The sequence below is a fragment of the Varanus komodoensis genome, unplaced genomic scaffold (genome assembly GCF_004798865.1).
Source record: "Varanus komodoensis strain SLA01 unplaced genomic scaffold, ASM479886v1 scaffold4, whole genome shotgun sequence".
Classification (NCBI taxonomy): Eukaryota; Metazoa; Chordata; class Lepidosauria; order Squamata; family Varanidae; genus Varanus; species Varanus komodoensis.
In genome coordinates this window covers 14566609-14592877 of record NW_025335941.1, presented here as the reverse complement: position 1 = coordinate 14592877, position 26269 = coordinate 14566609, and the positions used below count along the sequence as shown (strand labels likewise).

Below are 26269 nucleotides of genomic sequence, written 5' to 3'. Positions count from 1 at the left end.
GAAACGCGGCTGAGGCCACGTTTCCGAACCTGGTGCTTTTTTATCCGAAGACGCCGAATTTAAAATAAACCGTCCCGCGGCTGCCCACTGGGCGGGCTGGCATTGTGTCGAGGGAGCCGCTCCGCAGGGCAGCACGAGAAAAGGGCGAGCGGAGAAGAGGAACGGGAAGCGGAGCCGGGCGCGAGCAGTGGGGCGTGGGCACTGCCGGGTGCGCGCCGCAGCCGACCTCTTTTAAAAGGCGTCACTCGCCCGCCGCCACTGCCGCCGCCGCCGCCTCTAGCTCAGCCTGGGACCCGCGGCGGGCCGCGCCGGCGATTCGCAGCCTCCCACACCTTCATTTAGTCTCCGCTTTCTTCGTCTCACGGGGGAACTCTCCCGAGCGACTCCTCTTTCTTCAGAGATGCCCCGCTATGAGCTGGCTTTGATCCTCAAAGCTATGCAGAGGGTGAGTGTGTGTGTGTGTCCCCGAGAGGAAGCAGCCCTTGCCCTGCGGTCGTGTCCTTCCTTAGCCCTTGTCGCCCAGCCGCCGCCATCGGTCCGTCTCCTCCTTTCCAGCCGCTCTGGATTTCCCGCGACAGCCCCACTCCCCCTTTCTAGCCATGCTTCTCCGCCTCCTGCCTTTTCCCGTCAGGCCCGGTCGGTCCTTCCTTCCCTCCTCCCGGCGGCAGCGCGTAGCTCTGAAAGAGCGTGCTCGCACTTACCGTCGCTGATCTCCTTCCGCCCTCCTTGATTTTGCTTGCCCGGTAGCCTCGGGAAACGAGAAAAAAAAAGCTGTGTCCGAAATTTTAAAAGAGGAGAGTCGGCATTCTTGTTAGCTTAAGCTTTTCTCCTTTCCTTTTTTACTGTTCCGGACAGTTAACGCGCACGTGTACGTTCTTTCGCAAAGGAAAAAAGAAACCGCGCGCCAAAGGGCTCGTTCTTTTTTCTTAGAAAAAGGTTGATTCCCCCCCGCCACCTACCCTTGGCGTGTGGGCGTTCAGTAGCCATGACCGATAGAGTAACAGTGGGGGTGGGGGGGGGCTTCATTTTAAACGCATGCAATGCACACTTGACTGGGTTATTCTGGGTCCGTTCACAGATCCATTGCACACGTTCACTTTTGCGCTTGTTTTGGAAGCGACCGTTGTTGTGGGAGGAACTGGAATAATTACTGGTAGAACACTTTTTACATACTCGTTCCCCTGATCCCAACTCCCAGAATTCCCGTATAAAAATGCATGAATGAATTTTGTGTGTGTGAGCGAAACTGTACAGAACTAAATTTTAGAAGGGCTATATATGGTAGGCAACTTTTTAAAAATACATTTTCATCCATTGTTTGCATTCGCTGAGCTTCCTTGGAGGTTCACGAGGGCTGGCTTCCTTTCTTCTCAGTGAGTGTAAATGTGGCATGTTGAAACACGGGTAGTGCAGACTGATCTGGGCTGCTGGCTATGATAGACTGGGGGAGGGCATAGCTCTGTGGTAGAGAGCACCTGCTTTTCATACAGAAGGTTCCATGTTCAGTCCTCTAATTATGAGTTCTACCTGCAACCATGAAGAAACCATATGTTATTAAGTAAAAAAAAAATAGAAGTGTGACATATACATATTTAAAACATTCTAGAATAGTTCAGTGTGTGCGTGTGTGACCATTACACAATTAATCGGTGTTTTTCTTAAATGGAAAAACCTCTCAAATGAGTCACCTTAGCAGAATTACTTGGCAGGGTAGTTCTACTCAAGTCCTATTGGGTGAGACTTATTCCCACTTAAGAATTACACATAAAGATTACAGCCTTAGTGTAGGAACCTGTAGTTTTCCTTATGCACGTTTTTGCTTAATAAATAGTAAACATATACATTAGAAGAGGCAGCCCGTGTGTTCTATGTGCACACTTTTGAACATACATATAGCTTTGATTTATGTCTTGACAGGTTATTTTGGCAGAGGAGGGCTGGATATATATTTAATTTTGTGAGTTACTGGAATGTTGTCTTCCACCCGTTCTGTGTATACATGTGTCATTTTCATTGATTGTGCATTTTATTTTCCCCTTAATTGTAATACAGATTTTAGATTTCCAGGCTTAACAACATAAAGAACAAGTCAAATAATGACATATATGTTAGGCAAGACTTGAAATACTGTGGCTTTCGGGAACCTCTGACTTACAGTACTATGAAGTACAGAGATGCTTAGTAGTTGACTGATGCTCATTACTTTGGGGATTGTTAAGATCAGGTGTTCAAATAAACACTTAAACTATATTTCAGAGTACCGTATTTTTCGCTCTATAAGATGCACCTGACCATAAGACGCACCTAGTTTTTAGAGGAGGAAAACAAAAAAAAAATATTCTGAATCAAATGGTTTACTAAACTATTTAATAAACTATAACAGAATACAGTAATACCGTATTTCAACCTTGTACAGTGAACAGCAGTCAACAGTGGCATTAAGAACCATCATCACTGTCATTAATTAAGAGAGACTTTAAAGTTCGAGTACTCTTCTAGTTTTCGTTGAACCCATAGAACTAATCTCACTAGAGTCAGAATTTATGAAGCTCTGTTGCTCACAATCACTGACATCACTTTCTTAGTCAGTAGTGGAATTATTGAAGGAATCCACAATCTACAAGACTACAATCTACAGTTATACAAGAGCTGCTGCAGACAGTTCAATAACAAATCTAAAAAAGCCAGTAATGTCCACACTGCCCTACTAGTAAATAATAGAAAAAAACTTCTGACAAAAAATGAGATATTGTACGGTAAATCAAACACACAGCAGACTAAGTAGCCTTTGAAGAATAAACTTCATACACGAAGGTAATGCTGTTCAAATATCCACTGGTCCTAAAAAAAATGTGTCTGATCAACTAACAGATAACTGAACCATGGAAAGCTTCCTGATAATCACAGGCACATTCCCCATCACTTCCCCATGGGCTTCATTAAAAGACGGGTTGCCATTTGAAAACACACACCGACCTGTGATTAACAGCTCTCACCTGTGCTGGAGGAGGGGGGGCGGAGCAAGGCGCGCTGAGCGCATGCCGGCCAGGTGGTGCCACGTGGGGCCGGCAGCGTGCCGGCGGTGGTCTTCCAGGCGGTGAGGGTGAGCAGTCCGTCTCTCCGTGCGGCCAGTGGGTTAAAGCCCGCGGCTCCTCCTCCGCACCTCTCCCCCTGAGCAGCACAGCTCTCACCTGCGCCGGAGGCGGGGGTGGAGCAGGGCGCGCCGAGCGCGTGCCGGCCAGGTGGTGCCACGTGGTGCAGGCGGGCTGGCAGCGTCCCAGGCGTCGGGCACACACACATTCGCTCTATAAGACGCACAGACATTTCCCCTTTTGAGGGGGGGAAAAAGTCTTATAGAGCGAAAAATATGGTATTTAAGGACAGAAACTGTCCAGGCCTTTTCCAAAAAGCACCAACCAGAAGTCATGGTTTGTATTAGTGTTCTCCAACCAGAGATGTACAAAAGTATATTTTAATGACTTCATAGTTGTATATCTGAAGTTTTGAGCTAGTGTGAAAAACAGACTTCCCTTCTATAGAGCTCTCTCACAGAAGAATATGACTTGGGGTGGATAGCTGCTGGACTGGCTCCTTCCACTTCCATACTCCACATGTAAGAATCAAGTGATTTGTCATTTTGGGGTGATATCCAATGGATGAGTTAACGTCAGATCTAAACAGTTTTCTAGCTAATTGCCATTTGTTTCAGAAAGAACCAGAAAATTTGGCTTGGCCTTTGAAAGTACAAATTATACAGAATGAATTTGTGCTTTTGTATGACCTGCATTTAAACTTTGAAGTCTCAATTTAAATAAGTAGAGGTATTCTGCTACTGCAGGGGTCCCCAACCCCTGGGCTGCGGATTGGTACTGGTCCGCAGCCTGTTAGGAACCATGCCACGCAGAGGGAAGTGAGTGGTGGGCGACCGAGCAAAGCTTTGTCTGTATTTGCAGCTGCTCCCCAGGGGTAGCATCACCACCTCAGCACCACCTCAGATCATCAGGCATTAGATACACATAGGAACATGAGTCCTGTAAACTGCGCATGCGAGGTATCTAGATTGTGCGCTCCTTATGAGAATCTAATGCCTGATGATCTGAGGTGGAGCTGAGGTGGTGAGTCGTATAATTATTTGATTATATATTACAATGTAATAATAATAGAAATAAAGTGGAGAATAAATGTAATAGGGTTGAATCATCCCGAAAGCATCCCCCACCCCCAGTCCATGGAAAAATTTTCTTCTGCGAAGCTGGTCCCTGGTGCCAAAAAGGTTGGGGACCACTGTGCTAGTGAAATGAAACCTAAAACTGGGTTCTGCGCCAGTTGAATGTGGGAATTGCATTAGCAACATAATATATTCTTATTTTTTACAGTTTTTTAAGTGGTGTGAGAAAAGTGAAAAAAGAAAAGGTGAAGAGTTCTAAAGTGATCCCATAATTTATATCAGGAATATGGTAGATCTCAAACTGAAAGAACTGAAGCCTGATATTCTGAAGTACCAATTTTAGTTAGTTCTCACAGTCTACTTCACAATAAAATAATACATCAGTATTATAAATCCTTGATGTTCACAGTATTTGCCAATTTTGTGAAGTATATTAAAGAACAGGAAATGTAGTTTTTTGAGACTGATAAATAAGCCTGATAGTGTAGCTTGCTCTGAGTACAGAAAAATAGTTGGTAGTTGTAAATGTATTTGGAAACTGAGTATGCTCTTTGCTTTCATTGTGAGTCACTTGAAGTAAAATTTCAGTCTGCTAGGCTTAAGGTAGCTTTCAATTGCTATTCTGTATAATTGCCAGGAGAGGGTGATAAGAGCTAAAACTGTCATATGCCTAGAATACAACAAGGCTCTTAATTTGACCCCACTCATAGTAATCTCCAGTGCTGTTTGCCTTTGTGACATGTAAACTTGGTGAGCAATGAAAAAAGTATATCTAGAGTTAAATTCACTTCCATATTTAATAGAGAATTAATTAAAGAAACATCTCAAATTCTTTTGGGAGTTTTGGGACTATTTTACTATCAAAAGACCTTTCCAGTGTATGGTAACACAATATAGCAGCTACCTTATCTCTATATAATCTGAAGAATTGTTGGTTTCTCATTTCTAGGAAGAATGTGTGTAAAGGTACAGTTTACAGTATGTGAGGCAGGTGGGGTTCATTATAAAGGTGCAGGTTGTTTATACTGAAGGTGCAAAACCAGGCAGAAATCTCCCCCTAAATAAATGAAAGAAAGGATCAAGAATGGTGGGGAAAAATAAGCATTCACTATATATTTCACTTGATATCTTAACATTATACATGTGTGCCATAATTTTCTCAGGCCCCATGTCTGGGAAATGTAGACTATTCCTTACTGCTTTTATTGATGGATAAAATCATAGTATTTTAAAAAACACATTTTCTTAGTTATATTTGGAAATGCTAAACTAGACTTCTTATTTATTACATTTTTATACTGCCCAAAGACTCTCTTTTTAGGGAAGTCAACTGTTACCTGTTAGACTTGCATGAAACAGTTACAGTAGTTAATCGCTTTAAAAGTCCACACCTGTCCTCGAATATTATCTTGTCCGTATATAAGCCTTATAATTGGACTGTGTCAGACATGTAACAAGCCATACCTTGAGAACTTGCCTCCAGGGGAGGAAGTAAATAGTTATTCCATAGAACCATGGGATAGTAACCTTAAGGCAAAAATAAGACATGGGGTGTCAAACAACAGGATAGCGTTGCCGGCAGGTTGTCTCTTAGGGTTTCCTCCATTAACATGTAGAGCAGGCAAAGGGGGAAGTGAATGAGGTCAAGATGCACAGGAGGAGGTTTCAGCAGTTCCAACTCATGTTCTCCTTTGACTGTTCGAATCATTGTCTGTTCTACACATGTGTATTTAAAGACACAGGCCCAATGCCATCATGTTTCCTTTGGATATTAGAGCTGTGTGTACAGCTGACCTTGAGGAATACAACAGAACAGACCATTCGGATTGTTACTGCTTGTTTTAAACAGCTTGGGCTAGCTTCTTAGTGAGGTGCATAGTGGTTGGTGGAGCCAGTCACATGAATAGATTAGGGAATGCTGTGTTTATCATGCCTGCATTATTGAGAAATTGTAAAATAAAATAAGAGTTGTATGGCATCTTACAGACAAACAATTTTTTAAAAGATGTAAGTCATGGGTCCTCAAACTACGGCCTGCAGGCCAGATTCGGCCCGCCATGCCCATTTATCTGGCCCACCTTGGAGGTTTTGGACTCGCCGCGCCCGCGCGCACACGCACAGTGAGGCAGCATCTTGCTTGTGCAGAGATAGTTTTGGACTCGCTTGGAGAAAATGATCTCTGCGCGAGTAAGCCGCTGTCTCGCCGTGCGCCTGCCTCGCTGCACATGTGCCCCCACCCTCTCATTGGCCCGCACCTTTCAGCTGGCCGCCTGATGAAAAAGTTTGAGGACCCCTGATGTAAATGTTCACAGGCCCACTTCATAACATAGTCTTTAAATTGCAAGACTTTGTTTTTGCTGCAGCAGACTAACTTGGCTAACTCTCTGGACATTTTCACTAAAATTAGAGATTTGTGAGACTTGATATGGTCAAATAAGTCTTCTAAGCGCATTGTTATTCACACTCTAAAATTGTGGACAGTAGATAAATAAAACAAGAGAAGTGGTAGATTATGTTAATATGTATATAGGAAAAGGATGGAAAGTGCACCACATGCTGATGTGTCGTATATCTTTGGAACAGCCTCCCTGTTGCAGTCTGCCTGGTGCTGAGCTTGTCATTCTTTCAGCAGCAAGTTAAGATAGCCCTTTATTCTGAGGGTTTTGTTTTACACTCTGTTATACATAATAAATAATATACCTTTAGATTTAGGGTTTCACTTAGGATAAAGAATAAAATAATCTTGTTTTTTATTGACATTTTAGTCTGAAAACTTGTTAATACAATCTTATGGTCAACTTTTTAGCCTAAAGCTTTTGGTTTTAGTTCCTTGATTGAACTATTTTAGATTAGGTATTTTCTGAGTTGCTTGTAAGCTACCTTTCTTATTTTATGGAAAGGTGGTGGCCAGGAATCTTGGATTCAGAGAAAACGAATTAGATCTGATTTCAGAGGATCTGATATTACTGATCAATAACTGAGTTGTGTACTTGCATTTCATTTATACCTAGTTCTCTAAGGCTAGCAATGAAAAATGATCTAATTTGTTGGTAGCAATAATGTTGAAGCATTATCTTTCCCATTGCTGTGAGAGAACTTAAAACAATTCACTGCTGATACCAGGGCTTCATAAACTGTTTCTTTGGCACAGGTAAATTACCTTTCTAGAAAGATTTACTAAAGTAACCATGTAGTGTAACTTATATGTTCTTTTGGCATTTAGAGGGATTTAGTCTTCATGCATGAAAAGTGGCCATACCTATCTTACTGTAAGGTAAGAGTGGCAGCATGTAAATCAGTTAATCACTGACCAGTTTCTGAATACATACCTAGTGCCCAGTTGGTTGGTGAGACTGGAGAAAAGAATACTGAACCAGATGGATCTTCATTTGATAAAGCAAAGCAGTGATGTTCTCAGATAGTTCTGAATATACTTAACACGAATAGATTGTTTCTTTGATATATACATTTTTTACTGTCTAACAAAAATATGTAATATATCCCCATGATCAGTCTCTGTACCAGAGGACTGGGGTGTGACAAATGTAACACCCAATTTTTAAAGACAGATCCATGGGGGATTTATGAAATTACACTCTGATTAACATGATATTTGTTCCAGGGACATTGGTAGAAAGTATTATTAAATATAAAGTTAACAAGTGCTGTTTAAGGACAAGTTCTTCATTAAAAAAAATCAGCATGGCTTCTCTAAAGGTATGCCCTGTGTAACTAACATTTTAGGGTTGTTTGAAAGTGTCAATAAACATGTAGACAAGTAAACATTGTTACTTGGACTTTCAAAGGGCTTTTGACAGTTCTTCACCAAAAAGTGAACTTAGTAATCATAGGATAAGAGGAGAGGCTCTTCTGTGAATTGGTAGCTAGTTAAAAACAGAAGTCAGAGAGTAGGAATAAATGGTCTTTTATCACAAAGTGGGGAAATCATGATTAGAATTCCAAATACAGTTCAGTGGTAAGCAAGTGTAAAGTGATGAAGTTGCAGCAAAAAATTCCAGCTGCATATATACAATGATGGGATCTAAGCTAGTCATGGTGACTGACCAGACTGGAACATAGGAAGCTCTCAGAATGTGATAATGAAAAGAACAAAATGTACAAATTCAAATGTAGAGCAAGTATTCAATTAATATTGTTAGAAATCAGTGTAAACTTTTAGAATATAAAAAACGTATTAGTGTGCCACTTGATGTACCGTATTGTATCCAAAGCTAATGAAGTTTCAGTTCCTTAATACATCCTATTAAGTTTGTTAAATGTTGAGGTGCTAGTCAATTTGAGTTGGTTTGAAAAGAGTTTGAGTTGGTTACATCTCAGCTCACCCAGTTGTCTCGTTGGTAATATATGAATGTACACCTTCACTTTCTATTTAGCTCTTGCAGCAGTTCGACCCAGATACAGATTTAATTGCTATCAGCTCATTAGATATGTAAATTAAAAAATAACTGATATTACAGCCAGTCTCCAAATAAGTCATTTAGTTTCTGGTTTTATTGGTCTTTCAAAAATGCAATCCAATGAATTATTACACAGAAGTGGATTGATTTCAGTGGGATTTACTATATTGATTCACTTTTGATTTGTTTAAATGCTTTTTGTTTCCCTTCAAGAAAGCTAATTTATTCTTCTTGAAAATCTGTTAATGAGCTATTTTATGAAGATCTGCCATTGGTAGTCGATTTCCTGTTACTAAAAAGATGGTGGTCTTTTCAGCTTTAAGAAAACAAAGGAGAATTACAAAGATAGAAACAATGCTATTGAAGAATATTTTAGTATAATACAGAGTTTCCTTCATTTCTAAATATACAAAGCTATAAATTATAAGAGAAAGAGTTAGATGGAATTGCAGGGACAAGAGAAAAGCAGAGTTGTTTTCTATCAACATTTATACCACAGAACATGGAACAAGAGAGGCACAAACCAGTCTGACAAAGTCCATGCTTTTGCCAGGCCATTTCCATTACTGAATCTCTCCTCTTCCTGCCCCTAATACTTGATGATTGTTGTATCTGATCATTCTTCTCCCCCTTCTTCTGATCAGACCAGAAAAGAGGCTTTGTAACTAAAAGTCTTTGTTATGTTAAAAGCTAACAGGAAAGTATAGCAGAAGTCAATAAGAAAGGCAACAAGGGAAGTCAAAATATTGGCCGTTAGAAAATGCAGCTTACATTGATTCCAAACTGATTGATTTCCAGATTGAAAAGGGCAAACCACACTTTTGATGTAGATGCTCCTGTTCTAGTCGCTTGGAGTATCTTGACACTTTTCACCTGGTCCACATTCTTAACCTGATGCCATATCCTCAGATTAATGATGTTAGATCTGCCCCCCCCCCTTTTTCAGTTCGCTCAGTAAACTTTCCCACAAAATTCTCAGCTACTGCTTCACTAATTTCTGGGTTCATTGATATTGGTGTATTCATTGTGGATTTGGACCCCTCTTCATTTGAATCAGTTTCTGTATCCACAATCTTTGAAGTCTATTTTTAGAAGGGGAACTCACCCATCCTCTTGGGATACATTTTACAAGTCAGATTCAAAGTAGGTGGTGTTCTGTCCACTGCAATATGTATACATCCTTGTTGTGGTACAGTGGAAAGCTATGCAAAACTGGAGAGGAAAGGAGGATTAGTCAAATTCTGTGCCATAGTCAAGCATGATTCCTGCTCTAGTTCAAGTGTGCCCTTATCCCTACTATCTGTGACTCACAATGATCACACATGTCTTGTGATGGCTGATATTTAAAGAGTCCTACACACTTAAATGCTAGATTGGCTGTGAGTCTCATATTTTCTCTCTTGCTTCCCTCAGTGCCTGCTGGGTTTTCCCTCTTGCTGTCATTGTCATAGTTGATAAAATGCAGCACAGTGCAATGGTGTGTGTCTAGAATCTCTCTCACCCCAGGCCTTAAAGTAGTTGGCTGCATTCACACATAACGCTAAGCCATGCTGCATGGCAACCACATGGCATGCTATCTTACCTTGGGGCCAGGGTTCAGACAGGTGCATGGTTTCCATGCATGAGTGGTTTCCACCCTCCTCCATCTTCTATCCTAATGGTGACAAATGTCCCACCACCAATCCCTACAGCTGAAAATCAGTCCCAATGTGCACCACTCCTGCCTTGCTCTCATTGGCCTGCACACTCCCCTGGGAATAGCCTTAGCTAGCTGCCTTTTTTGTTTGTTTTTCCCCTGTTTCTCAGCAAAGCAACTGCTTACTCAGTAGAGTAGCATTGTTGCTCTAAAGTAAAATTACCTGTTTCTGTCTTGCTCTGTGCCAATAAACCAGTATACCCACCCATGTACTCACCTCTCCTCCCTCCCTTTCTTTACATATGTCCACTCCCCCACGGCCAGCCTCCTCAATGCAACCAGGCACACAGAGGGCATCGGCACAGGTACCCATGTCAGGAACAAAGGGCACACATCTGCCAGGCAGACTTTCCCAAGGGACTGCATGTGGGCATCTCCCTGGGGGAGCTTCCTGGCCAGCTGTTGTCATGCAACTGTGGTAGGGGACAGCAGACTTTGTTAACAGTCCTGACAACTGTCAGGGACAAGATAGGAGCAGAGGCACAGGTGGGAGGCAGAACAGGAGGCATGGGGTCTTTGAGATGTTCGTCCTGTTGACAGTTCTGTTGGTTGCTTCTCTGAGTGGTTCCATGGATACCATTCTTACCACTCTTTATGGTGACTGGGTTAATATATAACAGCAATCCATGCCACTATGATTTCCTTATGTATCTTTTTGTTAGGTCTGAACCAAGCCATTGTGTGTTTGTTTAGGGGATGGGTATGCACAGGGTAGGTGTGGTCAGTTCTCTGGTTAGGGGAAAGGTGGTGGAATAACCATTTAGAAAGGTAAATTAATAGTAAAAAGCACAGTTGTATATTTTGCCATTAGGTTAAGTTTTTATGGTAAATGTGACACAGTAGTAAATTTTAAAGGTAATCTACTGAAGTAGTATTGTAAGTGAATATCCCAGTTAGTAATCATATGTACATTTTAATCAATTATAAATGTAGCAGGTTAATGTGTGTCCAGAGTAAAGTCTGATAGTGTTTGTGTGGTGTTTATGTTTCATGATTTTGAATATCAGAAATTATCCTACAAGGAAGATCCTTATTTATGTACAGCTGCTAAGTCTGGCATCTTATTTAAAGAAAACAATACACATTCCCTTTGCTTATTAGTGAACTTTGTATACAGACTTTGAAAGTTATTTTATGCATAGTATAAAACTTGACAGAACATTTACAAGGGAAGAAAAGCTCTATGCAACTACTTATTATAACAATTCATTTTTTTCTGGTACTTGGTGAAAGCCTTCTCTAATTCAATCTTTATCTTTTGTCTTTGCTGCCTTGCAGGGTTGGTACAGTAGGCCTCACTAGACTTAGCTGCAACTAAGAATTTCTCCTACATCAAGTTAATGGTGATGCTCTTGTGGATTGGTGAATAAAAGTGCGCACTAAGTATTTAAGAAGCGGAGAAAACAAATTTTGTCTTTTCAAAGTTGTACCACAACCACTACCATCAAGACAGCAAACCAATGGACAAAGAATTTGATCCACAGTGTTTGTAAAACTAAGCTGATTTGTTTTACTAAGGCTTGAGGTCTGTGACCTGGACGTCAGCATTTGGAAGTTACTTTGTTTACAAAAATGAGGGCAGCTTTGGAAGCAGCAGACATTGCCATTGTGGCACTGTATTTTGTGCTTGTGCTATGCATAGGCTTTTTTGCCATGTGGAAATACAATCGAAGCACTGTAAGTGGGTACTTCCTGGCAGGGCGATCTATGACATGGGTAGCAATTGGCGCTTCCTTGTTTGTGAGCAACATCGGGAGTGAACACTTCATTGGGCTTGCAGGATCTGGAGCAGCAAGTGGATTTGCCGTGGGGGCATGGGAGTTCAATGCCTTAATGCTTTTGCAGCTCTTAGGATGGATTTTTGTTCCAGTCTACATACGATCTGGAATATACACCATGCCCGGTTACTTATCCAAACGTTTTGGAGGGCATAGAATTCAAGTTTACTTTGCAGTATTGTCTCTAATTCTGTATATCTTCACCAAACTTTCAGTAGACTTGTATTCAGGTGCATTGTTCATTCAAGAATCATTGGGCTGGAATATTTATTTGTCAGTTATACTGTTGATTGGAATGACTGCATTGCTCACAGTGACTGGGGGTCTTGTGGCTGTCATCTACACAGACACAGTTCAAGCTTTGCTTATGATTATTGGTGCCTTCACGCTTATGATCATAAGTCTTGTAGAAGTTGGTGGCTTTGAAGAGGTTAAAAGAAGGTACATGTTGGCAAAACCAAATATAACATCAATCCTGCTGACATACAACCTTTCCAACACTAACTCCTGTCATGTTGACCCAAAGCCTGATTCACTGAGAATGTTGCGTGAACCAACCGATGAAGATATTCCTTGGCCTGGTTTTCTTTTGGGACAAACTCCAGCTTCTGTATGGTACTGGTGTGCAGATCAAGTCATTGTTCAGAGAGTTTTAGCAGCAAAAAATATTGCTCATGCCAAAGGAGCCACTTTAATGGCAGGGTTCTTAAAGCTTTTGCCTATGTTCTTTATAGTTGTTCCAGGAATGATTTCACGAATCCTGTTTGCGGATGATATTGCATGTATCAATCCAGAACATTGTTTGCAAGTTTGCGGAAGCAGAGCTGGATGCTCTAACATTGCCTATCCACGTTTGGTAATGAAGCTTGTTCCTGTTGGCCTGCGAGGCCTTATGATGGCTGTGATGATTGCCGCTCTCATGAGTGATTTGGATTCTATATTCAATAGTGCTAGTACCATATTCACTCTCGATATCTACAAGCTCCTCATACGGAAGAATGCATCATCTAGAGAACTGATGGTTGTCGGAAGAGTCTTTGTCTTTTTCATGGTGGTAATAAGCATAGCTTGGGTCCCAATAATAGTGGAAATGCAAGGGGGCCAAATGTATCTATATATACAAGAGGTGGCAGACTATTTGACTCCACCAGTGGCTGCTATATTTCTCTTGGGGGTGTTTTGGAAGCGTTGCAATGAGCAAGGAGCCTTCTGCGGTGGAATGGCTGGATTTGCTTTGGGAGCCATACGACTGGTACTGGCGTTTATATATCGTGTCCCTGAATGTAACCAGCCAGACACTAGGCCGTTCTTCATCAGAAGTGTCCATTACATGTATGTTGCTACAGCACTATTTTGGATCACTGGAATTGTGACTGTGATTGTAAGTTTAATTACTCCACCACCTTCAAAGGAACAGATTAGGACCACAACATTCTGGTTTATGAAGAACAGGAATGTAAAAGAAAGCACATCAGCAGGCAGTTCATTCAAAGCACAAGAGAAGACCATCTTAAAATACAGTGAAACTCCTAACACTGTATCTTCAAATGGAAAATCTGATGAAAATGTTAAAAATGATCAGCCTGAAAATGTCAATCTTCTAATTACTTGCAGAGATGACAGCAATCCAGTGATTTCTATGAGTAACTCTGAAGTTGAAACACCAGTTGATTGCTATTCCAATGGACAGGCAGCCCTTATGGGTAGAAAGAAGACTGAGGAGGAAACTGATAAACACTGGAAATTCATAGATTGGTTCTGTGGGTTTAAAAGCAAAAACATGAACAGTAGAGTCATCCAGGATAAGAGGGAAGAAGAGAATATTTGTCTACAAATGCTGGAAGAGACTCCAAAAGTTAAATTGCTACTAAATATTGGACTATTCTGTGTGTGCTCCCTTGGAATATTCATGTTTGTTTATTTCTCTTTGTGAACAAATCATGAATCTTAAAGTATGGTCAAACTTATAGAAGTGGAAATGCAGGTTCTTGGAAAAATATTTATATATAAATATGTGTCTGTTTATGTCTTACATCTCAGGCATACTTTACGCTGTTATTGTCAGCCAAATTCTTTCTCAACCTAATTTGAAAATCATTAGACTTCTTATAGCATTTCTGCTTAAACACAGAATGTCTGTGGAATTTAGTATAGTACTGAAGGTTGGGTTTTAGTATACCAAAGTAAGAAATGAGTATGTTAAAAGTGAAATACTACAGTGCTCTGTCAAAAGTCCAGCAAAAGGTAAATGATCTTAAAGTTAGAATACTAACACTTTAAATGCTTTAAATTATTATAAAGTGTTTGAGTGTGAGAAGATACTATATTCAGAGTTACCCTGATAAAATAACTGCCCCTGATTCTCTCTCCCCACGGATACTTTGAACTGATGTTTGAAGAATGTTCCTACCACAAACCCAGTTTTTACCAGACTCCAGGTATTTTAACTGGCCTGAAATCTTTTACTTCTTAAAAATACATCTGTCTTTTTACTTTTTTAGATAAAACCAAATATTTTAAACAGCAATTTTTTGCTTGCTATCTGTTGTAAGAAGACTGCCAATAGCAATGAGTGCATCTATAAAATGCAAAAACAAAAAGGATGCAGTCAAAGCTATGCAGGAAGAATAATCTTGATGCTGGGAAGTTTGACCTATATTCTCTTCATGAAAGTGTATCAAAATGCATCATAAATGTATATCTTATACATCTGGTATGTTTTTAATTTTGTCCATTAAAATGTGGAAGATGACAATGAGCTAGCCTGCACATAATGGTAACCCACAGCCTCTGGTTTGTCTCTCAGTGAGAAAGAATCCATGGTTTGTTCTTGTTTTCCTTCTGTAACTTGTTGGGAGGAAACAAGCTGGAGGTCCTGGTTTTCAAGTAACACAAAACAAATAATTGATGGAAGGTGTGTGGGTTTTTTTAGCTACTTCAGTCTCTAGTGGAAGAGATTGGACAGTGTGCTGGTGCATTCACAAAAATCTACAATGTTTAAAATGGTTTTTGTTATGTGCAAACAAGGCCAGTAATCCCCCACGGTAAGAGGAGAGAACTAAGCATGCTCTTCACAAAATCAGTCTCTATAGAATTTGTATGAGTTGGGTAACAATTTGTCTAAAACTGTTCTGATAGGGAAGTAACAAATAGCACAAGTTGTACTGGAATTATGGAAAATAGAATACTGTAACCCTTTTCATATTCTTTTATGTGGGTTTATTTTTGTTGGGGGTAGGTGGGAAGGGGGGAGAATGAAAATTATAGCTTTTTCTAGAAAAACAAATAATTTCTGGTTCCAAGATGTGTGTGGTCTTTCATGTTGAAGCTGCATGTCTCCTATGGATGTGGTGAGAAGTGTAGTAGAATGAATAATGCTATGTTTACTAAAGCAGAATATTGGAGGATATGACAGATATTTAAACAGGTTTAACTCAGAGAATGCTCAGACATGAATATAAACCTCAGCAACTGTATTATTCAACTTCAGTATAAATGCAAGCATTTTGGTCACAGTTTTTCTCTCACTAGCATTTTGATGAAGTTTGGAGAAAAAATTCTGTTACCTTGGTAGCTGGAACTATTGCAATGGTGGAAAAAAAACCCTGTCCTCCTCTGCTCAAGTGCTTTGAATGCTTATGTAGCAGCGTGGAGGATAGCAGATGCACCTTGTTGCCTGAGCACAAGGTTTGGTAGATGGCAGGACTCATAGAAGTGGAAGGTGTCGATTAAAAGCAAATGTAGAGAACTCCTTAGCACTCTGCAATGTCATTCCTAATTGAAACTGGTGGTAGCGGGCAGGAGGATTACCCTGGTGTTGAGAATTGCAAATTAACAAGTTCATTAATATAATTTAGGGATGAAGAACCTGCAGCCCTTCAGATCTTATTGGACAGCAACTTTCATCATCTCTGATTATTTCCATGCTGACTCGGGCTGATTGGCGTTTGAGTTCAGCATCTGGAGAGCTACAGGATTCCCACTCCTTTTGTCACTTTGTGGGGATAAGTAAAGAGGGCTGGCATCCCATTGAATAAAGGAATACTTTTTCTTATTGCTTATATACTCATTTTCTTGTAAATGCTGAGTCTGCAAGGGCTCATAGCAGCTGACTATATACTTTGAAAATCAAATTAGGAAGATATTAATACCATTCTGTTCATACTGCTCTGCAATTTCTCCCATAATATAAATGGAACAACTTGCTCACTAATGTTGCTAGATGGTGGTGGAGTATATACTGCTGATATGTTCTTTTAAGCTTGTTAAATGATGTAATTTTAAAAGCAGCCTTCTGTGTAATGCACTGGAGATGGCTTTTGTTAATGGTAACATAAATTGAGAGCTTCTTTGTGCACTGGGCCAAAGGCCTACTCAAACTAGTGGCCTTCTCTGGCCATAGGGAGTATATGAAACCAGCTTTGATATGTGGCTATGTATGATCGCTGCTATATAGGGAGAGTGCTGCTTTTGCTGGCACTTGCAGAGATGGCTGTGTTGAATGAATTGCCACCAGCAGTCATGTGCAGGTGAGCTAGCTCAGGGATCTGTTTGGCTCCCACCTTTCACTTCTCCTCAGATGCCTTGTATAGACTAAGCCATGTTCCAGGCCTTACTGCCACATTAAAATAGCAATGTGTAATACTCCCTCTGTCCTAAACTTAAGTCACTTAATATTTATGCAGTATTATGAATGTATATGGCAAAGTTTATTTTGGATCTATTTTAAATGGTCTCTTAATGCAATATAGCTATATTCCAAGTAACAATGCAGTGTATAAATTCTTAGACATTAGACAATTTCACAGTTTAAATAATAATGGAAAACTTTGCTAAAGCCCATATAAAAATATACCTGCCAGTTTACCCTGTTGGGGGGTGGGGTCTTTATTTTTTTCTTCTTTGCCCTAATATTTGTACATGGTTTGTGTAGCCTACAATATTATCTATCATGTTTAGATTGCTATTCAATAACTTTTAATGCTTTCTTGGCATATGCTTACCTGTCCTTGCTTCTGGGCTCTCCTGCTAGGTTTGCCATGTTCCAAAACAGAAACTCTGCCTGTCACATTAAAGATACCAAAGGCAGTGAGTGCAAGGCAGCATTTATTGCTCAGTTCTGCCTCCAGTGGGGAAAACTAGTCCTGGTTATCACATTCCTTTGGAAGAGATGGGGTGAGTGAAGAGGCAGTTTGAACTCTGGGGTGAAATGTGCTGTTGTTTACCCTTCTTGCTGTAGCTTAACTCTTAGGCCATGTTCAGATGATCATCAAAATAAAGGACATTATCAACCTAAGTTCTTCATTGTGGCCTCTGTGCATCACACATTATGGGTGCTGCGCCTGCGTAGTGCCTGTTGCCGGGAAGATTAAATAGCTATAATGGTCTCCGGTGGGAACTCTGCACCCTCCCCCGTAGTATAAATGGGCGGAGTGCCTGCCATTTCCCCAGTCTTTTTGCGACCGCTGTTTGCTGTGCCTCGAGCCTTTCGCTTGTCTCTTGTAGCTATATTCTGATAAAGTTTTACTGTTATTCTCTTGACTTTACAATCTTTTTTCAATTCCTTTATCCAAGTTATAACCCATCCAATTCCTCCCCCCCGTTTACATCGTTTTTCCTCCCTTCCCGTTTTCCCCTTCCCCTATGCCTTCTGTTGTTCTTCTTCTTGTTAATTCTTCTGTCATTTGGTGTTTTTCCTCTCTCTTTGATGGTGCAACAAGTGGCTTTCTGCAAGTGTTCGCAGTGTGGGGCTAAAATGTCTCCCACTGACCCACATGACTTGTACCTTCTATGCTTGGGAGAAGGTCACAGGACTGATAAGTGCAGCCATTGCCAGACCTTTACCAGACAGGCCCGCAAGAACCGGGAAAACTATCTGTGGAAGATGCTCTGGGACCAGGCTTTGGTCACCATGAAAAAGGTCTTGGAGGAGACCATCGCGGCAGGTCTATATAAGGCCGCTCCTCCTTGTCCATCTGAAGGAAATGCGACATCGAAGGAGGGAAAGCGCTCCTCTCACTCTCCTCACTGCAAGCAGAGGGAGAAGAGGAAGCATGTCAGATCCGACGAGTCCTCTGCATCCAAAAGACCTAGGAAGGACAAGCCCAACAAAGTGGAGCAGAGGCACAAAAAGCATCCCAAGGTGCCTCACTAGAAATCAGTGTCCACTGCCCCTTCAGTACTGATCGCTGCCTGCATCCCAGCTCTGATTGAACCCACCATTCAATTGGTCATGAAAGTGACTCCACCGGTCATGAAAGTGACTCTACTGCGCAGTGTCATCTTGGCTCCATCTAGTCCTGATTGTTCTGACCCTGTTGCTAGAGGGTCTATGTCGGATGGTGAAATCTGAAAATCTCTGCCTCGGTCACTCACTGACCTGCTACCTGTCCATTCTCCAACACTGATGCCAACATCTCCAGAGAGATCTCCGAGGGCTTCTCAACGCCCAGCCTCCCTGCCACAGGTCCCAGTTCAGCCTTCCAAATATTGGGTCCCTTACCATACAAGTAGTTCGATCCATCTTGGTCCTATACATGGGACTATTATCCTCCCTATGGTTATTACCTGAGGTCTCCAATCCATCCTCCTCATTCCACCCCCTCATTCAGTGTTGAGGGACGCTCCATCGACCTCTGCAGCTGCTCTTTCCCGACCTGCGCCTTCATCCTGGGTCTTCCATACCACTCAGATCCCAATTCAGACGACTCTCAACAGGCTTCAATGTCTTCAGATGCCGTGATCTCAACCCAGGGTCTGGACTCCCCTGGAGATTCGCATGGCAACTTCACGGAGCTGCTCTCTAGGATGACAAAGTCGTTGGAGATTGATATCCAACATCGCATCGACTCAAATCAAGATAACATCTATGACATCATCAGTAAAGAGGACTCATCCTCCATTGCTCTGCCCTTCATTACATCTCTGAGGCAAGTGATGATGGATACATGGCAGCTCCCCAATCAGCCGCATTCGATGTCCAGGCGACTTGAGTCAATGTACAAGGTTCGGAAACAAGATATCCCATTCCTTCTTAAACATCCCAAGCGAAACCCTATTGTCATTGAGTCATCCCAGGGTTAACAGAACAAAGAACACTCGACTCTGATGCACAAGGAAGGCAGAAAGAGCGACATGATATCTCTTCATATCTATGCTGCTATAGGACTCAGTCTTCATATCTTCAATTACGAAGGCACCGTGGCGAGGTACCAATATTTCCTCATGCAGAAGATCGAGTCCCTCATCTCTAATCTCACAGACCAACATAGGGAGCTTGCCTGCATGTTCACCCGCGAGGCTATGCAGCTTTCCATCCAGCAGCTCAATACGGTGAGACATCATGTTGATTGCAACTCTAGGGCTCTTGTTGCTGCTGTTGCCCTTCGTTGCCTTGCCTGGTTACACTCAGGTAACCTACCAGATGAGACTAAGTGGCATGTGAAGAACATGCCCTTTGAAGGCTCCAGGCTCTTCCATGCTAAAACTGACAACAAGCTGGAGAATATTCACAAGGCTCGCTGTATGGAGAAGTTGTCACAGCACTGATGTAAGTGGCTGTGGCCTTGTTCTCAATACCACTACCAACCTTACCAAAAGTGCAGGACGCCAACAGTTCCAACAGTGTCAACAAAGGAACCGAAGGTAGAATGCGCCGCGGTACCAACAAGCTCATCGCTGTCCCGACACCGACAAACGCCATCGTTGACAGGATGCACAAACCTCTCCTTGATCCTTTCAACCTAGCTTCCCCTCTTCCCTTTGGGGAATGGCTGCAAAGCTGACTCCCCATCTGGGAGTCCATCACATCTGATAGGTGGGTACTTGCCATCATAGAGCACGGATACAAAATTGAGTTTGACACTGTGCCACTTCCTGGACTGATCTGATACACAGCTGCCTCCTTCTAGATGAAGTTTCCCAGCTGCTTCATAAAGGAGCGATTCAAAAACTGCACCACTCTGAAGGCCTGCACAGTTTCTACTCCAGGTACTTTACGGTAGTGAAAAGGAATGGTGGTCTACACCCGATATTGGACTTACATGGTGTTAACAAAAACATCAAAACCAAAAAATTCAGAATGACCACACTCCAATATCCTTCCGTTGCTCAGGAAAAAGAATTGGTTCACATCCTTAGACTTGAAGGATGCTTATTTCCACATGAGCATACATCCTGCTCACAGACGTCTCCTCTACTTCACCGTTGGTACCAACATATTTGAATACAATGTACTCCCCTTCAGTCTCGCAGCTGCTCTGAGAGTTTTCACCAAGTGTGTGGCTCCTGTATGTGCCCATCTTTGGCTTCAGGATATTCATATTTACCCTTACCTCGATGACTGGCTTATCGTCTCCTCTTCCAGGGATGGCCTTCTAGCCTCCATCGATACAGCCTGCTCCCTCCTTGACCAACTTGGACTATGCATTAATGTTGAAAAATCATGTCTCATTCTTTCCCAGGTCATCAACTTTGGAGCTCATCTTGACTTGCTACACACCCGAGCCTTTCTTCCTTGTGACCGAAAAGACAGACTACTTATGTCTATCCAAAGGATTACTGCCTAACAGACTGTTCCAGCATTATCCATATAGAAACTGTTTGAACATCTATGGTTTATGTAGTACCAAATGCCAGACTGCAGATGAGGCCCTTACAACTTTGGTTCAGCCACACCTTCCATCCACAATGCAACTGACCACACCAACTACTTCAGCCGGCGCTCTCAGTTCTTCACACCCAGTCTTGGTGGATAATAGATACCAACCTTTCTTTTGGAGTCCCATTCCATCCACTGCAGTCGACTCTTAACTCTCTGTACCGATGCTTCCCTGACTGGTTGGGAGCCCACTGTGCGGCCCTTCAGACGCAGGGTGCCTGACGTGACCACGAGACTACCAGACACATCAGCTATGTGGAACTGTTGGCGGTCTTCAAAGCCCTCTGTTCCTTCAAGAACATCTTTCAGGACTGCATCGTACAGATTACATTGGACAATATTGTGACTGTGTTCTATATAAACAAGCAAGGCAGTATGAAGTCAGCCCCCTTGGCTCATCTCACTCTCTGCCTCTGGAACTGGTACATTGACTGCGAGATCACTCCTCAGTCGGCTACTATTGAGAACATTTTGCAATTTCTACTCCATTACACCAAGGTCAACTTAAACCCTTGTCCATTAAGATGTACATCGCAGCAATCTCACATCATTGTGGCTCCTCTGTATTCTCTCATTTCCTTGTCTGTCGCTTCTTAAGAGGACTACAAAATTTTGCCACCGATCCTGTTGTCCTTCAAGCTCTCACTAAGCCTCCTTTTGAACCACTAGCCATGACTGATTTACACCTTCTCTCCTGGAAAACGGCTTTCCTAGTAGCTATTACTTCAGCTAGAAGAGCTAGTGAGCTGTGTGCTCTACCTATTGACCCTCCATACCTGAACTTTCACAAAGAGAAAGCTGTTCTTCACACTGATCCAACCTTTCTTCCCAAGGTCACTTCTGCTTTTCATGTCAATCAAGATATTGTCCTGCTGGCCTCCTTTCCTACACCTTCGACACCGATTGAACACTTATTGCATATGCTAGATGTTTGGCAGCGCTTTGCTTTCTATTGATCCCAAACTGAGTCCTTTAGGAAAACCAAACGCCTGTTCATCAAATACTTGGAGCACAATAAGGGAGTTCCTATTACCACTCAAAGACTTTTGAAATGGATTGTGGAGACAACTGGAACTGTCTTACCATCTCTCCAAATCGGACCTACCGGTCGCTCCTAAAGGACATTCTACAAGGGCTGTCGCGGCCTCTTCTGCCCTCTCTGCCAGCATTCCCATGTACGACATTTGAAGGGTGGCTACATGGTCTACTCTGTGTACCTTCATGAGAAACTATCACCTAGACATCAGGGCCTGGCAGGACTGTTCTTTCAGCCGTGCAGTTCTCTTTTCCATTCTTCAGTGATGAAGATGAAACTGTCCCACATCTGGGTGTGATAAAGCTTACTAATCACCCATAATATGTGATGCACATAGGCCTTGATGAAGAAAGGCAGGTTACTTACCTGTAACCGTTGTTCTTTGAGTGGCCATCTGTGCAGTCACACAACCCGCCCACTGGCTCCACTTGGTGTCGGTGACTGGGTTTACAAATAACCTTATTTTTTTTATATACATCTGATAATGATAGCTGTGTACACATGTCCACATATGTGTATACCTATTCTGATGATTCTGACAGCTAATTTCTGTCTTTGATGCTTCCTGTCAAATTCAATTTTACTTATCTTCACCTGGGGGCAAACGGGCAGTCTTCAGGAGACTGGGGAAATGGCGGGCACTCCTCCCATTTATACTATGGGGGGTGGGAGGGTGCGGAGTTCCTGCCAAAAACTGTTAAAGCTGTTTAATCTTCCCTGCAACAGGCACTGTGCAGGCGCAGCACCCATAATGTGTGAAAGCACAGATGGCCACTCGAACGACGGTTACAGGTAAGAAACCTGCATTTTTCATATCTACCATTGGTCACAGAAGACCACAGTTTGCATTTGTACCTTACACAGGACTGCAGATGGTTCTAAATTTTTCTCTTAGAAAAATTTTTCTCTTTACATAGAAAAATGTAAGAGGAAATGTAAGAGGCTGTCAATGTTTTCGCTGATTATCTGAACTGGACTTTTGAGTGACTGGCTGTTTCTCTGGGCTAGAACCTGGCAGCTTTATTGCTGGTGTTTTATCTCTTGATGGAAGATATTCTAAGTGTAAATTTACATGATGTAACCTCTTCATTTAGTCCTTCTATAGTTGCAAGAACCATAATTAGGAGTACAATCCTGTGCATGTTCGAGTAGAGACTTCTACAACTCCTGGAATATTCTAGCCAGAATGGCTGATTAGGGCATGCTTGGGAGTTGGATTAACTCTGTCTAAAGATGCATAGGACTGCACTCTTAATTGGAGTTTCTGTATACTTTTACTATTAACATTCCTTTTAGGATATTTTATAATTAGGCTGTCAAGTTCAGAGTAAGAATAAATGTTTAATAGCTTGTTACAGTGCCTTTAAGTAGCAAAATATAACCTTGCTAGGTTAGTGCATCTCATCTGTGATGAAAATACTTATTACCTGCTGAGTCTTTACATTTCTACCTATGTTATGAGGGTACATTTTTTAAAATATTCTCTTACCTGTCTTTCTAGTTTTAAAGACTAGACATTATTGAAAATTGCAAGTTGTAGTGTAAGTAAATACCTGTTGTGTGGTAATTTGCTTTGCTTTAAAAGAAGACATAGCAAATAGAACAATTGATCTCTAAAGATATAGTGTGTGTATGTATTTCTATGCCTCTGCATGTTATATTATTTAGCCCTCTGCTATGTAAGTATAATTAGCAATGCTAAGGATAACTAAAAGAAAAATTACCCTAAAAATAAATTTTTCAGTGAATCACAGACTCCTTGAAACCTAATTAGAGCAGCTAGAAGTGGACCCTGTTGCCAGTTGTACTAAGTGGAAATTATCTTAATAGCATTTTCTGTTAATACAAATTAGCATTCTTAAACTTGGAAACCACTATAAAAACTTCTGCTCGTTCTAATTAATCTGGTCACTGAGCAGAATTTCAACATCTATGATCTGTGTGCCAGAAATTGTTTTTGTTGTATTTCATGAATATGCTTCTTATCATCCTTGTGGTTTGTAGTGTAGACAGAAGGGATTTTTGTCAGCTGTAGTATTACTGAGTTGGGTGTGTGGCTGACAGAACTGCAAAGGAACTATTTCCCATAGACTGCCATTAGTTCATAAGACCAACGCTTTTGGCCTCTCAGAAGCCACAGCCTAGATATGGGACCATGCAAGCATTCCAATTATACACCTAGTCAATTGTGTGAGCAGTCCTTCTGGGTTTCTGTGGGAATTCATTACCTTGCATGTCAACACTTAATCAAGCCCTACTTCAGACTTCCATATTTTTTCTTAGAGTGGTTTTAAAAATATATTTGCTTATTTAAGCAAGCAGAAGCTTTGTCTAAAGAAAGCTGGTTGAGGGCTTTATTTTTGCACTGTATTCAGGGAAAACAGCTTCTGTTCTGGCAAGTTTCTTACTCCCTTTGTTGCCAAAGGATTCTTCCTCCTTGCTGCTTTGCTGCCCAGAGATGATGGAAGGCTAAGACTTGAGTCCCGTTGGACTCAAGTGTTAATTTAAATTACATTGCACTAGCATAAGGGAATGTGTTCTATGGAGTTCAGTGGAACTTACTTCCAAGGTAAAAATGGATAGGGCTCCAGTCTGATGGCAGTATCCAAGCTAACATGTGTGTTAACATAAACCTTGCACTAGCATTAGGGACCTCTAGTGTAACACCAATAGCATTAGTTGGTGTGATGGACCTTGAAGATTTTCCTATTGATACTGTGCATAAGGTGGTGCAGTTTGTCAGTGCTGGTATCATCCTGGTTACTGCTATAAGACTGCAGTCCTATCCATTCTTACCTCAGGAGCAAGTTTCACTGAACTCCGTAAGACTTACTTCCTAATAGATCTGCATAGGATTGTGCTGTTCATGTGTTTCCTTTCTCCTACTGTCATTCCAAAAATCTCAGCATGGTACTTATAGTGTGCCTCATAAGTCACAATGCTAGCATAAAATACCTTCATAAAAGAAGAAAGGGATGGGAAGTAGGCTATCATTTACTGACAAAATACTTTTAGACAGAAACAAACTGTGCTTGTGTTAAATTTTACAGCTTTATTTTTAAAATCTTTTTGTTAAGTAAATTATGATGTAATGGCGTGTGTGTGTGAGTGATTTTCCCCATAAAATATACATATTAAATTCACAAATCTAGTTTTTTAAGAACATTTAAAATATGGTGATGTATTTAAAATGCAGATATTCATTGTTTGTCCAGTATACTGAATGTTATGTGCCCTTAAAAGTAAGTGTTTTGAAAAATAAAGCTTATGTTGTTACATGTGATGTTCTAAATCAAAGGTGTATGAAATACTTAAAGGTTCTTTTTAAATAAATTGTGTATAACTCAGTGGTTTTCAATGTGTTTTTAATTAGCTTTAGGGTAAAGTAGTTCTAGAACATTAATATATATATAATTAGGATTTCTAATTTCACTGTGAGATCTTTAAACTCTTGTTGGCAAAATAGCTTTTTTTTCTTACAGAACAGTTTCTGGGGATGTTGGTTTAAAAGCTAATGCTTTATTTTTGTTCTGATTGTATCAAATATAAAATATTATGTAGTGACATCTGGTACACTACTTTTCCATAGCATTTATCAGCTTCACTGGGCAAAGTCAGACACTGAGCAAAGATGGTAATGACATATGACAATACTAAGTGTCTATGAATAAGTGCTTTTAAATGAGGTGGATATAAAAATAGTTGCTGTGCAAAAAAATTAGTAGTCTTCTTCAAGAAGAAAGCAAATTCTTTTGTAATGCTACAGACAAATGTTTTTGTTCATTTTCTTAATATTAAGTACAGTGTCGATTTGATGCTGCTTTTTCCTTGTACCTGTTTGATATATAAGTATTACTTTCTTTTAGATTTGTGAAGTGTCCAGTTTTGCTCCCATTGTATTTTTTTGCAGCTTTTATGTAAATTAGAAGTCTCAAAATTTCTTCGTTGTTGTTTTTTAAGAGACATTAAAACATTTTGCATACCAAAAACACATCATACTGTACAGCAAGTCAAGTCTTTAAACTCCACCCAAACTTGTGAACAAAAAATAAACAAGCATACACATGTGATGATGGACCTACTTGGTTCCAGAGTTTAAGTTTTTTTAAATGTCCGTGAACTAAAAACAGGACACCTGGTTTTGAACTTCCTGTAGTGCTATATACAGATCTAGAAGTGTTAAGAAAATGACTATGTCTTAATTGCTAGCATCCACAAACACAAATCTGGTATGGTTTGATTATATGGATTATTGCTAATATTATGAAATTCTGATACAAAACTCAGTTCTCATTGCTAGCCCTGTATATATTGTTTGTTGTATACTGTGTTACATTTTTTCCCTCCTGAATTAGTTCTCAAAATTAAACTCTTATTAGAGTATTTGGATAATTAAAACTGTATTTCTTGCAGTTTACATTCCTTTTGAATAATAGAATTTTGTCCTGTCAGAGTTATTGTATGGAAATGTTTAACTTCTGCACAAAGTTTAAATAAAAGTACCAAAAAACCTA

At 40.9% G+C, this 26269-nt stretch overlaps 2 protein-coding genes across 2 annotated transcripts in view; both read left to right on the top strand.

Moving 5' to 3' along the window:
* Nucleotides 1-26269, top strand: part of MRPS6 (mitochondrial ribosomal protein S6) — a 40942-nt gene continuing 14673 nt past the window's right edge. Inside the window, exon 1 of the mRNA XM_044441466.1 lies at nt 1-445. Within this exon, the coding sequence (XP_044297401.1) occupies nt 401-445 (45 nt within the window). The 5' untranslated portion in view covers nt 1-400. The remainder of the gene's footprint in view (nt 446-26269) is intronic.
* On the top strand, nt 337-26269 carry SLC5A3 (solute carrier family 5 member 3). Its single transcript, XM_044441465.1, has 2 exons — nt 337-445; nt 11561-26269. The coding sequence occupies exon 2, from the start codon at nt 11855-11857 to the stop codon at nt 13991-13993; it is 2139 nt and encodes a 712-aa protein (XP_044297400.1). The 5' UTR covers nt 337-445; nt 11561-11854; the 3' UTR covers nt 13994-26269.